The sequence below is a fragment of the Indicator indicator genome, chromosome 3 (assembly GCF_027791375.1).
Source record: "Indicator indicator isolate 239-I01 chromosome 3, UM_Iind_1.1, whole genome shotgun sequence".
NCBI classification, from domain to species: Eukaryota; Metazoa; Chordata; class Aves; order Piciformes; family Indicatoridae; genus Indicator; species Indicator indicator.
Window position 1 is genome coordinate 12,795,257 of NC_072012.1, and position 15,477 is coordinate 12,810,733.

A 15,477-nucleotide genomic window follows, 5' to 3' on the forward strand; every position below is an offset into this window, starting at 1 on the left:
CTTCAGCTCAGGATCAGCTACTGAGTTAGTGTATGTTTGCTTCAGCTCAGGATCAACTACTGAGTTAGTGTATGTTTGCTTCAGCTCAGGATCAACTACTGAGTTAGTGTATGTTTGCTTCAGCTCAGGATCAGCTACTGAGTTAGTGTATGTTTGCTTCAGCTCAGGATCAGCTACTGAGTTAGTGTATGTTTGCTTCAGCTCAGGATCAGCTACTGAGTTAGTGTATGTTTGCTTCAGCTCAGGATCAACTACTGAGTTAGTGTATGTTTGCTTCAGCTCAGGATCAACTACTGAGTTAGTGTATGTTTGCTTCAGCTCAGGATCAGCTACTGAGTTAGTGTATGTTTGCTTCAGCTCAGGATCAGCTACTGAGTTAGTGTATGTTTGCTTCAGCTCAGGATCAACTACTGAGTTAGTGTATGTTTGCTTCAGCTCAGGATCAACTACTGAGTTAGTGTATGTTTGCTTCAGCTCAGGATCAGCTACTGCAAGCAAAGGTTATCATGGTTCTCCGCCTCAGATCTGAAGTTTTTGATTTGCAGATTAACCGACATGACCTCATAACTCTTCAGCTGATGCTATCACTCCAGTTGATGCTGCCTGTGGCAGGCTGTGAAACTCCTGTCAGTTGAGATTTGCTGGCATTACACGGGGGATAACTTATAAAAGGAAAGGAGGCAGCCATAAGAGGAGGGAAGTCAAAGTGGGGACACGTATGAGAGTATTTGGAAACAAAACAAATGCCATTGTTGTGGTCTCCAAGGAGCTGTGTGAAGCTCACTACCAGTGTATGCTCACACTGCTAAAAGCAATCGAGCGCTCACAGCTTTACGAGCTACCTGCCGTTTGCTGAGCCCACAATAAAATGGGCTTAATCCTGGTGATGTGTTTTCTGAAGGAAGGAATCCTGAAGGATAAGCATGGTCATGGAATCATAAAAGCATCAACTAGATGCTTCAAAAGAACCACCAAAAGAAGCATAACTAGCAGATCGAGAGAGGTAATTCTGCCACTCTGCTCTGGTCTGCTGAGACCAAACCTGGAGTATTGTGTCCAGCTCTGGAGTCTTCAGCACAAGAAGGACATGGACCTGATAGAGTGGGGCCAGAGAAGGGGCACAAAGATGATCGGAGCGCTGGAACACTTTTCCTATGAGGACAGGCTGAGAGAGTTGGGGTTGTTCAGTCTGGAGAAGAGAAAGCTCTGGGGAGACCTTGTTGTGGCATTTCAGTATCTGAAGGGGACCTACAGGAAGGCTGGGGAAGGACTGTTTGGAGAGGCTTGTAGTGCTAGGATGAGGGGCAGTGGTTTTAAACTAGAGCAGGATAGATTTAATTTGGATGTTAGGAGGAAGTTCTTCACAATGAGGGTAGTGAAATAATGAAACAGGTTGCCCAGAGAGGCAGTGGAGGCCCCATCCCTGGAGTCATTCAGACTGAGCATCCTGATGGAGTTGGAGATGTCCTGGTTTCTGCAGGGGAGTTGGACAAGATGACCTTCAAGGATACCTTCAAACAAGATTCATTCTGTGATTTTATGATGACCTTAGAGGTCTTTTTGAACCAAAACAATTCTATGAATCTATGATTAAGGTTGAAAAAGATCCCTAAGATCATCAAGTCCAACCATCAACCCAGCACTACCATGCCCACTAAACTGTGTCCCGAGATGCCATGTAAACACATTTTTGGACACTTCGGGTGTTGGTGAGTCCACCACCTCCCTGAGCAGCCTATTCCAATGACAATTTCCTAATAGCCAACCTAAATCTCCCCTGGCACAACTTGAGGCCTTTTCCTCTTGTCCTAAACCATGTGCCTCAAGCTGAGAGGTGGCACACTTGTCAGAGCAGTAGCTTAACAGTTTATTTATATGTGGTCACTGTCTGAGGGTCCAGGGAGGAGACAAGATGGAGAAGACTCTAAGAGATGACATAGGCCACCAAGCAGCCTTTCTTTTTGCCCAGCATTTGGCTACAGGTAAATAAATGGTCAAAATAGAAAGGGAATCAGGATAATCAGAGCTTTGGAATTACTTCCATGTGGGAGATGATTGAAGAATCATATAGACTCATTGAATGTTTTGTATTGGAAGGGATGTTTAGTCCAACCCCCCGGCAGTAAACGGGTATCAGGAACATCCTGAAAAGATGTGAATGGGTGTCTATGTGTTACAGTATGGTAGAGATTGGTGACATTATGAACAGCAGAAGGGGATGGATAGCAATTGACTCTTCACCACCTCAGCAAACACAAGAATGACAGGGCATGAAATTAAACTGTTGAAAAATCAAGTCCTGAACAAACAAAAAGGTGATTCCTTCAAGAAGTGGTCTCTGGACTTGTGAAACTCCCTGCCAAATCATGCTGTGGATGTGAAAATTCAATGTGATTTTAAGGACAAAGTGGAAAATGAAAGAAAGATCTGTCTGGGTTATGGAATAGAGACATATAAGACTCAGAAGTTCCCCTGACTGAAAACAGCCAAGGGCTGGGAAGCTCCTGGGGACATCTATGTATTTACTCTGTTCTTATGATTTCCTTAGTGTCATGGCTGAAGACAAGGAATTGGGATATGTGGAGTACAACAGGTTTTGAGTGCTGCTATGGGGAATTTTAAGTCTGATCATAACTGAAGAAAAAGGCATTTGTCAAACTGTCTGCCACAATTTCTGTAGCTTGACAGTTCTTGTAGGGGGCCATATAATCCTCCACAAGGGACTTCAATGAATATGATTAGTCCTTCAAGAACTACATGGGTCATCAGGCATCCTAGAAATCCAGGATGGAGTTGAGGCATGTAGGGACAGAGAAGAGGCAAAGATCCTCTAGTCCATGGGATGAAGACATTTTAACCCAGGGAAATGATGAGGATATAAAGGTAGGATTTGTATTGCTGATAAGAGTAAATCAACAAGGAGATAGAAAAGGCTATCTGAAAAGGTTTCTGGGGTGAATGGATCTGCAGGAAGATGCTCCTTGATAGCTCAGGGTGAGAACATTTAGAAATATGGTGGAACAAGGTGACCTGGAAAGTAGCTATCACCATTAGAAACAACTTTGCCCTGTGTTTTTTAACTGTGCACACCTCCACCAGGAGCCTTCAAGTGATGCTGAACTTTGAGGAAGCTCATTGCAGTGACATAAGTTCTATTACAGTTCCCAATTAAATCTATATATAGTCTTTATAGAGCCTGAGTAATGATCTCTCCCTTGCTTGGCAGATATGCTTCAGTAACCACATAGACACCAGCTCTCATTAATCCAGGACTGGCCCTGCACTAATTGTGACATGAGGGTCTCTATTTTGAAGGCTTTTGAACACAAACAGTTAGCCAAACCTCATTTGTTTTACTCTTCCCAGAATGAAACACTTGACTGTGGGATAAAGATTTAGTGGTAAACAAGGAAGAGTGGGATCTAAAGCTAGATGACAGATAGGAACACAGATTGAACACTACAGGCAGGGAAAGTTGGCCAGAGCTGATGGTTTGCAGGGTGGGTAAGAAGGTGGTTGGGGTTATCAGGCTTGAGTGAAATCACTTGACACTTCTCCCACACTTTTGAGATAGTGAACTGTGATTTCTAGAGTGGACGAGGATTCCAAACAAATTTCCTTCCTCATACACAGACCATATCAATGTGTTCATGGGTTTCAGTGTTGCTGAGGAACTGTTTGAGGAAGGGTTTGGCATTATTGGTAAGGAAAAAACAGAAGTGAAGTGATGCTTTAGGGAGAAGAGCCAATATGATGTTGACTGAAGAAGGGACAGCAGAGGGCTTAGACTGGGTAGTTGTGAAGGGGGAACCTGGGAAGCCACCAAGCCTTAAAGAAAAGGACTTCATTATCTCAGTATCTGTTCCTTTGTAAATCAAACCAGAACATAAGAGCAGGAATGAATTTGGATGCAACAAGGCACAAGGACTGGATTTACAGAGCAGATGATGGAAGGCTCTTGTTCAAGCACTGTCCGTGTCGTCACACAAAGTCTTTTGAGTTCCTGGGGCAGTTTTCTAGCTATGCAACACAGTGTATTTCTTTACCACTGTCTCAGTGATTCAAGAAATTTTTATTATGATTGGTTATTCTGGTGCTACAATTAGGGCCAAGGGAGATTTTAGCATGTTTGGGGATTGTTAACAGTGGCAAGATTAGAGGAAGAAAATAAAATTGTGACATTGATGTGAGATTCACCTCACAGAGTGTTCAATGTGTGTATTGTAAATGTCTCCACCTGATCTGTCTGTTGAGGCTCCTTTATATTCATTGGACACAGGGATATCCAGGGTGTGATTTATCTCATCCCTGGGTAGACATCTGAAACAGAGAAGAGAGAAATCCTGTCCTGCCTTCCCCTTCAGCAGTACCTAAATTTCTAGCTTAGACTTAGACTTAGGTGTTGCAGATAGACTTTGGTGAGAGGGCAAACCCCTTGCTGTGCACACTTGTCATGCCAGAAATGTTCCTCACAAGCTGCAGGTACCTGAAAGGAGATTGCAGTGAGGTGGAGGTTGGTCTCTTTTCCCATGTAACTAGTGATAGAATGATTCTAGATTGATTCTATGATGTTATGATTGTATGACAAGAGGAAATGGCCTGAAGTTGCACCAGGGGATTAGGTATTAGGAAAAGTTTCTTTACTGAAAAGAGTTTTCAAGCATTGGAACAGGCTGCCCAGGGAAATGTTTGGAGTCACTCTCCTTGGAGGTGTTCAAAAACGTGTGGCACTTTGATACATGGTTTAGTGGGCATGGGTTGACAGTTGGACTCAGTGATCTTACTGAATCATTTCCAATCTTAATAATTCTGTGATTCTGTAATTTGCTGATTAGATGGATCAGAAATGAAACTTCCTCAAAGTCCCCAACTTGACTTTTCTGAGACAGTTATAAAGCAGGGTCCTGCCAAGGGAGGCACTGCAAGGGAGGTGCAAAGAAAATTGTGCTGCTGTAGAACCACCAATTGAAATCTAATTCTGAGAGCATCTGATAGGAACTGACATCTCTCAGCCTTATTCCAAAGGCTTCTGGGGTTATTGTGAGCCTCAAATCCTTCAATCTCTCATTTCTTTGTCTCTGTTGGTGTAAGTGGCATGTGATTGTGGCTGGGAATTTGCCCTAGCAACACCAAAGTAAAGACATCTCTCACCAAAGTAGAGCAGGAAGCTCAGAGAAGCAATGAGGAGATGGAAACCAGCACACACACCACTGTAGGTAGGAAGCCCTTTGTGAACAAGTAGGCAATTTACTCTGTCATGCAGCAGGATATTGACCCCAGTTTAATTATTTTGTCATTTGTCCTTGACAGCTACTGCTGCTTGTAATTAACTCTCCTTAATTAAAGCATCCGGTTTTCCAAGTATGTAGCCATGGATTTACTAGGAAGAGGGCTACAATGAAGAAGAAGAGTTGGAGGTGTCTGATGAAAAATGACATTGCCTGTTCTGCTGGGACTAGCACGTTGTTTATTTATCACACCGAACTGTGAGGCTGGAATCAAACTCAGGTCCTTATCTCCATCCCCTCAGGAGCATCTTTCCCACCAGTTTTCCAGCTATTTACATGTGTGAAGGTCCTGTTTCTTACCAGTATATCTAAGACATGCTTCAGGCTCCTGAGCTTTTCTATACTATGTTCCTGCTTCTGGCTGAGTTTGTAGGTCAGGTGGAGGAGGCACTGGTTCTCAAACATGACAGAGGAATTCAAGGTCCCTTTGTCCATAACTCAGGCCGAATTAAAACTGGCATCCTGGGATGCCATGCAGGTGACTGAACAACCTCACTGACTCTGCTGAAGGTGCAGAATCTGGTTCCACCAGTGGTCTCCTAGGTGTTGTTTGCCTTGCCCTATTTAATAAGCTGTGTTATCATGAACACTCTATCAAGGCTCTGAAATCAAATAAGCTCCTCTCTTAATCTTTCTGCAGATTTTCAGGGCTGGCTGAGTCTTGAAACATAGCAGCATTGACAGAATCCACATGGCTTGACAGAGTCACTGTTCAGTGTTTTGGAAATGTATCTTTTGACTGTTGGGAAGGAAATTGGCTACTTGAAGATGCCTTTTTGTACATTTAAATTAACTTAGTCCATCGGACTGAATAAATCCCACCTCTGTATTAACATCCAATTATAACAGCAGAGATTGAGCAGTGATTCATGTTTTGACCAGAATGTTGGCAGTTAAAAGGGAAAAAAAAAAGTGATGTATATTGAAATAAAAATGTCAGAAATGGGAGCCAGAAAATTATGATTGAACACATAGCAGGAGCTTTTGTGAATATATAATGGCAGAAGCAAGAGCCAAATCTCTAACAGGATTAGCTGTTACTGTCTATCAGATCCAAAAACCTCAGTCATTTTGTGTTAAATGACTTTCTGCAGCTCATTCATACTAGAAACAGAGGGTAAAGGGGAGGATGGGAGCTGCAGAAGCTGCAGTGTGGAATTCAGGCTAGATCAGAGGTGAGGACAGCCCTGGTGTTGTGTGAAAAGCCCTGAAGTCGTACGTAGAAGGTGAGCTCTGAACTAAACAGTTTGCAGACTTTGCCAGATTTTTCAGGATGTCCTTGTGAGCCAGAAACTCATCAATGATTTCTTTGGGGACCAGTGAATGAATGTGTTGATGAAGTGAAATATCTGTTCAAATTCTACTGCAGCTATGGCAGCTGGACCTGCTGATCATTTCCTTGCTGCCCTTGAGAAGGACATCAGATTCACTTACCATTTGTCTGAGCCTGGCTCTGGGATTGTATCTTACTCTGGGTAGCTGTGAGTAGACAACAGTCTAGACGGTGAAGCTGCCTGAGGAATATTGGTCTTGACCCTTTGGTCTCCCTTGTTCAAGCAAGGCACTTGTGGTGAGGCTCCTGGGTCTTTTACATCCTTCCCTGAGCAGCAGTGATCTTGGAAATACCGTGGTGGGCTGGCAGCTTGGGTAGTGCTGCCTACCTCAGAGGTGACCAGAGATATCTGTCCCTCTGGTCTGCTATGGTCAGAGCCTTGGAAGCATAACAGCTTCTAGATACCCATCAAGACTGTGAACATGATCTATAGAAACCTTACCTTCATTTCTTCAAAAATTCAATGAATACAAAGTCTAGACATTTTATACTTAATAACTTAGTTTTCAACTATAGAATGCTTTGGGTTGGAAGTGACCTTTAAAGGTCATCTTGTCCAACCCCCCTCCGGTCAGCAGGGTCATGCTTAAAGCCCCATCCAACATAATGTGGGACATGAATGGGACATCTACCACCTCTCTGAGCAACCTGGGACACAATCTCATGACCCTCATTGTAAAATTTTCTTTCTTCTATATAATTTAAATCTCCCCTGGTTTAGTTTAAAACATGTCCTATCACTTGTTACTAGGGAGAAGAGACCATGACTCACCTCCCTCTTTTGAAGAGAACAAGAAGGTCTCCCCTGAGCTTCTCCAGGCTAAACAACCCTTGTTCCCTCAGTCAGTCCTCACAAGACCTTTTCAGTAGATCATTCATCAGCTTTGCTGCTCTTCTCTGCACCTGCTCCAACATCTCAATGTCCTTGTAGTGAGGCCTCTGAAACTGAAAACACTCCAGGTGTGGCCTCACCAATGCTGAGTACAGGGGCACAATCACAGCCCTAGTCCTGCTGGCCACACTATGTGTGATCCAAGCCAAGATGCTGTTGGCCTTCTTGGCTACCTGAGCATATTGCTGGCTCATGTTTAGCCAACTGTCCATCACAAAAAAAACCTCACTGAGGTTTGTGAAATGACCTTGAAAAGTTTGTAAAACTTTCCAAGCATGGAGAAGGGTGGAAGGAGTAATCACAGTCTATTTTACAATGGAGATTTCAGCCTTCAGTGTTGTCATGCCCCTTCATCCCAGTGAGTAATGGAGAGGTTCTTTAACGAAAAGCCTGCATGGACTTTTCTTTCTGAGATATTTCAGGAGCAGCAGAAAGAGCTGACTGTTCCCAGGGGGCATGGTCAGCCCTCAAAACTTTCAACTTGGAAAGCTGAGCTGAATTAATTACAGTTTGTGTTCCAAAGGAAAATGAGACCTCTTGATGTGCCTTATTTGCTTGATGTTCTCTTTCTTTTCAGCTGATGACCCTTAGGTGGCTTTCTTTTCAGTCACAGCCCCTTTGTTTTTTGTTTTTGTTTTTTTTTTTCTTTTTTTTTTTTTGTACTTCCTTTCTTCGTTAATTAGAAGATTTGACACTTAGAGCCCAAGACATTTATCAGTGTGGGACAGTTTTAATTAATCTTACAGTAAAACTACTTGAGGTGAACTCATAAAAGGTTTCATATAGCAGGAAAAACACATAGTAATGTAGAAGGTGACACAGGACATCCACTAGTCTGGTGTGCTTAAGAGGAGGTGCTCATACTCCATAGCTGTGCTCTCTGGGACAGCAATATGATCAAGTTGTGCTACTATATCCTATAGAGACAGAGTACCCTAAATTAAAACATGGGAACAGGCTGTCCAGGGAGGGTGGTAGAGGCACTATCCTTTGAAGCTGTTAAAAAAAAATGTGTAGACATGGCACTTCAGGACATGGTTTAATGGACATGGTAATGTTGGGCTGAAGGTTGGACTCGATCATCTTAGAGATCTTTTCCAACCTTAATGACTCTGTGGTTCTAAATACACTGAAAAAGAAGCACAGCATTTCTATAAAGATGAAAATCTAGATTCCCAGTAGGTTCCTCCTGCTTCTGAAACGAGCTTGGATATACTTTGATGGCTAATTAAAGAATAATAATAATAAAACCTTCAGAGACTGCTTTTTATCTACACTTTTTTTTTTTTTTTTTGGTAGCAATTTGCAAAGAAATAGCAAATTTTAGTCCTCTAGGACTTCTTTCTTGTACATATATCATAGTCACAACTGGATTTTGGCTCAGAACATTCAAACCCAACATCATTAGATGCTGAAAAAGCTGATGTTCTGATCTAAACTTCTTAACCAAGGCTCACTTCTAGAAGACAGATGTAAAGTAGCTCAGAAACTGAGCTTCAGAAAAAATATCTACAGCTAATGAGGATAAACTGTGCAGCACCATATGTTAAACTGAGGGTAGTTTGGACAGGAACTGCATAGCCAACCCCAACTGTGTTCACAAATTTCTAATTGCAAGGTGGAAGTGATGCAGTTGATTGCATCTGAACTGAGGAATGGCAGATTTACAGCCTTTCAAAACTGAATTATCTTCCTTTTCTGCTCACAGGGTAGACATGGTTGAGATAGATGTGATCATGGAAAAGTTATTCACAATATATTTTTCTCAGGTGAAAATAGTAGGTGGGAATGGTTGACATAAGAAATTATAAGTTCTCCACCACTTCACAGAATCACAGAATGTGGGGGCTGGAAGGAACCTCTGAGGTTCATCTAGTCCAAACACCTTGCTAAAGCAGGGTTAGCTGGAGCACATTGCTCAGGATTGCAATGTCCAGGAGGTTTTGGAATCTCTCCAAAGAAGGAGACTCCATGACCTCTCTGGGCAGTCTGCTCCAGTGCTTCCAGTAACCTCACAGAAAATTTTTCCTCACGCTTCAAATGGAACCTCCTGGGTTCCAATTTGTGTCCATTGCCCTTTGTCCTGTCACTGGGTGCCACTGAAAAGAGTCTGGCCCCATCCTCTGGACACCTACCTTTAAATATTGATAAGCATTGGAAAGATCTTGTAAGTATTGATGAAGTCTAGTTCATCCTGTGATGTCTTCCTGTAAACAATTGCATGGTTTTTTGGAGGTTGAATGCAAACCAGACTGTTGGGTTCAACATAAATCTAATTAGGTGATATCCTGAAGTATACCATTTATATTTGATAAACAGTGGATACCTTCTTGACCTGAAGCTTAAGGAGGGTGGAACTATTGCATTCATGGCCAAGCCATCTTACCTTTGAAGCTTCCCAGTACTTATAGAAGTTTGAATGACTCGCTCCCTGCTTTGATCTTACCATAGTCATTGTTCTGTGGTCCTTCCTGATTATGCTCTTGTGCTCAAGGCAATAGATTCAACTCGAGAAAAATATTTTTGTGGTGTGGATTGGGTTGTATTTTTTTTTTTTTTATGTTCTCCCTTTTCATTAAAAGCTTTCAGTAGCTGCAGTTGGGTTTTTTTGAGTGACTTGACACAGGCAATGGTGCAGTGGTAAATAAATGCCATCATATTTCTAGTTGAAGTTTCTGAAGCTATTGCCACCTGCCAGCAGTAAAAATACAGATTTTCAGCTTTGGCTCCTAGGCTATCAACTACCATGTGGGGTGTCTGCATAGGGGATAGGAAGCTAATTTTTGATACAAACAGAAAAGGTCTACATAAATAGCTGGATTTTGCCTGATACATATTTTCATATAAAACCCCATTCTTGGTTCATTTACAGATGCAGGCAGAATGAATCTGAATATGTCACTTCCCAGCTGAAACTCTCTTGAACGTTGCACCAAGTAAAAAATTGTCGCTGGGATCCAGGTGTATTTCTTTGTCATTTGTCATGAGTAACTCTTCTGCAGTTTATTGCTGGCAGTTCTCAGTGGTGTTTCTTCAGGATAATATCACACTACATCATCTGAAGGAGCAAATTCTCCCTGCTGACATGAGCTGGGGTGAAGGCACTGGCAATTGGCTGTATATTATAGAAGCTCTCTGAAGCTTATTCAATGGAAAAGAGACTATCAGTTCTTTGGACCCAAACTGTATGTTTGGCTTCAAAAGAAGTAAGGAGCTCACAAAACTGGATAGGAATCAAAAAGGTCTGGTCTGTTAACCAGGAGGTCAGGCTAGGCAGTCCTTTCTGTCTTTGAAACCTCTGACTGAAATACTTTAATTAAAAAGAAAGGAAAAAAATGTAATAAAATGCAGTATTTTGGCAGTAAATGGGTGTTTCAGGTCCACTTCTCATGCCTTCTGAGCTGTAAAGTCAAGATGGCAGCAAGCTTATTCAATATCCAGGCAGGTAGCCATTTTCCTTTTCTTTCTGGGGCAACCTTTCTGGGAATGGAACAACTGATGTTTAGAAAGATGGATGGGCAATGAGGAATGGGGTTCTCCTGGGACTGGTGATGATACAGGTGGTAATGGGAGGGAGACAAAAAATATCATGAGACCTCAATTCTCACAGAAAGACAGAAAGGAACAGGATCCACAAAGACAGTGTGGGAGAAAGTTGAGATCCAGTGAGTTTAACTTGCTGCAGAAGATCACACATCTCAAAGTACCTCTTCACCACAGTCTGCACACAGCCTGCCTGATTTACTGTTTCCCTGTGAAATTGTGCAAGTGAGGTCATCCAAAACCAAAACTGTGCAAACAGGGTCATCTGGCAGTGAAACTGTGCAAGTCAGGTCATCTGGCAATGAAGTGAAGGACAATGGGGAAGAGGGGAAGGACACATAGGAGGTGCTGGTCTCAACAGGGGTTGCACCAAGTTGAATGATGATCTGAACAGAGTCTGCATCAGGCTGAACACTGGAGAAATCTACAGCCACATCTCTCTGTCTACCCCAAGCCTTCCAAGCTCTGAAAGGATATCCCTCTGGGATAACAGGCACCAGGGGAAGAGGACAGGGAGGTTGGCACCTCCGTCAAGTCATTCTGGGCATTGCGGAGCCCTGTAAAAAGCCTGACAGGTTATCCCCTTCTCTCCTGCAGCTCACTCGGGTGCCTGTGGAGTCATGCAGCCAGTATGAAACCTGCAGCGAGTGCCTGGGCTCAGGGGACCCTCACTGTGGATGGTGTGTTCTTCACAACACGTAAGTACCCGCTGGTGTTTGCTGCCATCCCAGCCCTGCCTTTCCCCCAGCCATCTCCTCTCATTGACTCTGATAACCCATACAGAGATGTATCAGTCCCTGGCTGAGCCAAGTGAGCCAATGGGTCACCCAGGTACCTCCAGCAAGGTCTGTGGGGCTTCCTGGTGGAGATTTTGTTTAACTGAGAAGCGTTTTTTGGAATACAAGGGAAAAGAAGGGTGGTAGAGACTGGTCAAATCTCTTCAACCATCTGACCTGTAATCTGCTGACTGCAGCAGGGAAGCACCTATCACCATGTCAGCTGCTCTTCTTTGGATGACAACAACTTTCTTTTTCCATTGCTGAAGGCAGTTTGCCTCTGACTATCAGCCCAGCTCAGACACTTGTGACAGCATCTCCAACTTTGCACTGCTGACCTGAACCCCTCCTCTTTCCGACTTACCATGATCTTCATTGCTCTTAGAGAGGAATCAGGTCACTGTAATTGTCCTGGAGTTGACTACATGTTAGATTTCAAGGGGAACTCATAGTTTGTGTGTTCACTGTGGCAAAATGTTGACCTTGAGGTTGAATGTTTGTCCTGTGTTGGTCAACTCAAATGAGCCAAACTGCTTAGTTGGCTTATCTGGCCAGAGTGCTAAGCAAATTGGTCTGTTTCCACATTCTTGGACTTCTAACAGGCCAAGAAGGGACCTCATTTCACCATTTCATTATTCTACAGTACTGGCCTATCCAGTGCCTCTGAAGGAGCACTGGATCCAGGTGTCATCAGGGCTAGGACATTAGTTAATTGACTTTAATTTCTGTAGGTTTTGTAATGATGCTATTGATCTTCAAGTTTCTGCTCTACACCCTTCACAGCCAGTGATCTCTTCCTACAGAGACCCCTCTGCCACAGCTGTGGAGAGGGACGTGTCAGGTTGGCTGAGCTCCTGGCTGTGAGTGGCAAGATGGTCTCATTTGCCAAGAACCTCTCAGCAGAGAGAGTGGCAGGAAAGTGCATTGAATATACCTAACCAAACATTTCCAGCTGAGTGTGGCTCTGCAGGGTGCTGTCACTCCAAGCCTCATAGTGTCCTTGGCAGCAATGGAAGGTTTTTCTGATGGACCCTGCTATTGCAGTGTGTCTGTCTTCTCCTGCTGAGTTCACCTCTGAATTCTTCCTATTGCATTGTAAATTCTCCCAGTGGAGATAATGCTCCAGTTGAAGCAATCTTCTTTCCTACCTGTCCTTTCTGGAATAGAAGAATGGGCAACAAATCCATACCATCTTCCAAACTTCTGTGGATGCTCTTTAGCTTGTGGACCCTCATTTAAAGCCACAACAGTCTACATAGTTGCAGATCAGATCTAGGGGATCTATCCCAAAACTTGTCAGAAAACTTGACTCAGGCTCTGGAATGGTTCAAGGAATTCTAGGCAAACCAGTCCTGAGTCTGTGGGTTCATGCCTACCTGCATGGTCTAGTAGGCATGAACCCATGAAGCTTTGGCCCTGCTGACCAGAGAATATTTCTAGTTGTTATGTAGCTCTCAGTTTCCATCTCATATTTTCCTACATCTGCTCTACAGAGCACTGTATGTCTTGCTGTCAGTGGAGAGGCAGTGCAGACTATGTGCAAACGGTACAGGAAGCATGAATTTGGCTGTTGATTGCACCACAGCAATGCTAGATATCTCATTGTTCTGCTGCCCAGGGTCAGTAGCAACAAGCAATCAAAGCATTCATCAATCAATCCCCAAAAGGAGGAAAAGGGGCAAAGACAACTGAAGATTTGCCAGCTGCTCATTGTGGAGGACTGTCAGCAATATGATAGCTAAGCATGGTCTAGTAGGAGGTGTCCCTGTCCATGACAGATGTGGAATTAGATGATCTTTAACATCCCATCCAACCCAAACCATTATATTCATCTGTGATTCTATGGCTGGTGATGAGTGAGGGTGGCAGCATCAACTCACAACAAGAAACCCTTGTACAGATTTGCTCCTTCAAGAAGTTGGTCTTCACAGTCTGGACCCCGTTGATGGCAGGATCCCCATGCCTTCCTCCCTCTGGTCACTTAACCTCTGCTTCCTTATCTGGAAAAATGAGGCACTTCTTATTTATGTACCTTGCAGCAGGGTCTCTGAGGTTAATTCTCTGGACCTTTTGGAGGCAGCTGGAAGACAAATGTTATCAAATCCCACTCCAGTCTATTCCTTCCACCTAATTTTCATCGCAGTCAAGAAATCTGATTTCCGGTGCTAGCTTGGAAGTGATTTTCACTGCAGCCTTGGATGTTCCTCTCCAAGTCTCATTTTCTTCATCCATCAGGTAGTCCTGAAAGCAGAGGAACAAATTATCACATAATTCTAGAATCATAGAATCATTTGCATTGCAAGAGGCTTTAAAGTTCTTCTAGTTGAATCCCCCTACAATAAGCAGGGGCATCTTCAACTATATTAGGTTGCTCAGAGCCCCAAAGAACCTGACCTTGAACGATTCCAAGGATGGGACATTTACTGCCTCTTTGGACAACCTGTGTTTCAGTGGGCCAGTGTTTCACCACCCTTGGCATAAAAATGTTTTCCATCTATCTAGTTTAAATCCCTACTCTTTTAGTTTAAAAACATCATCCCTTATCCTGTCACGAGCCTGGCTCGATTGGGATGCTGTTACATCCCATGAACAAGGTTTGGCTGTGCAGGGTATTCAGGGTAAAATGCCATAATACTAAGCCTCTAATTAGAACTTCTTTTGCACATCAGAACCCCTTAAGAGTCATTAGCAGACTTATCCTCCAGTGGGATGCATCTCCTGCAGGAGGATCTCCAGGGAAATGTCCCATAAGTATTTCCCCTTGTGAGTATAACCCTTCTTCTTCCCTCCCAGTCAGGAATCCCAGGGGCTTCCCTGTCTGCAGCTAGCCATGCTGATGCTGGAGCTGTTTTATGGAAAGGAAGGGGGAGGCAGTGGGGTTGTGCAAGACTTACAGGCAAAGTCATGCCATTCACCCATCTGTCCCCTCCAATATAAACCATCAAGAGGAACAGTGGTAGACTGGGAGACAGGTGAAAATTACCAGTGGGATACAGAATGTACCTCTTTGTCTGTCTGATTTTGGAGTTTGCACTTGAAGGGCTGATACAAATCCTTTTCCCCAGAACCCCCATTTCCAAGCCAACCTCAGCTCCCTCCATCTGAGAGGTCTGAGGACGCCTGGGGACAGCTCTCCATCCATTGTCTCGTGGCAGAGCTGGGCTGTCTGCACTGAGGGCAGTCTGCCAGGGCTCAGGAATTGATTTCCATGGCTCTGCTGTCCTAACCTTACACCGAGAAACTTGAGTCTGACGAGAGACAGACCCACAGACGGCTGCAGGAGAAAGGAGGAGGGGAGGATTGATTGGCTTCTGCTTCGAGGAGAGCCGATACAGAGCAGGTCACCAGAGCTTTTCATCTCTGTATCTTTAGCCCTGATCTTGTCCCACCCCCTGCTTCCCCTGCTCTAGCTTTGCTCCTCTCCTGGGCTCTGTTCAAGCCTCTTTAGGCAATGATGAATCATTTAGTTGGTGTAAATTGAAAATGTGGCGCTGGGTTGCAGCACAGGTCTCCAGGGAAGGGAAAAGGGCCGGGGTGGGAGCAGTGGGGAGGAACCAGGCTGAAAAGCTAATAGCTGGCATGAAGGAACTCAGTGCCTGGTTACAAGGTCGAAGCAATGTCACCAGCCCAAACTGGGGGCAGCAG

General features: G+C 43.9%; 1 protein-coding gene across 1 annotated transcript in view; it reads left to right on the forward strand.

Annotated features, from left to right (window-relative positions):
* PLXNA4 (plexin A4) overlaps nucleotides 1–15,477 on the forward strand; it is a 497,373-nt gene that overhangs the window by 306,547 nt on the left and 175,349 nt on the right. The window contains exon 4 of the mRNA XM_054399894.1: nucleotides 11,654–11,754. Coding sequence (XP_054255869.1) covers nucleotides 11,654–11,754 — 101 coding nt within the window. The remainder of the gene's footprint in view (nucleotides 1–11,653; nucleotides 11,755–15,477) is intronic.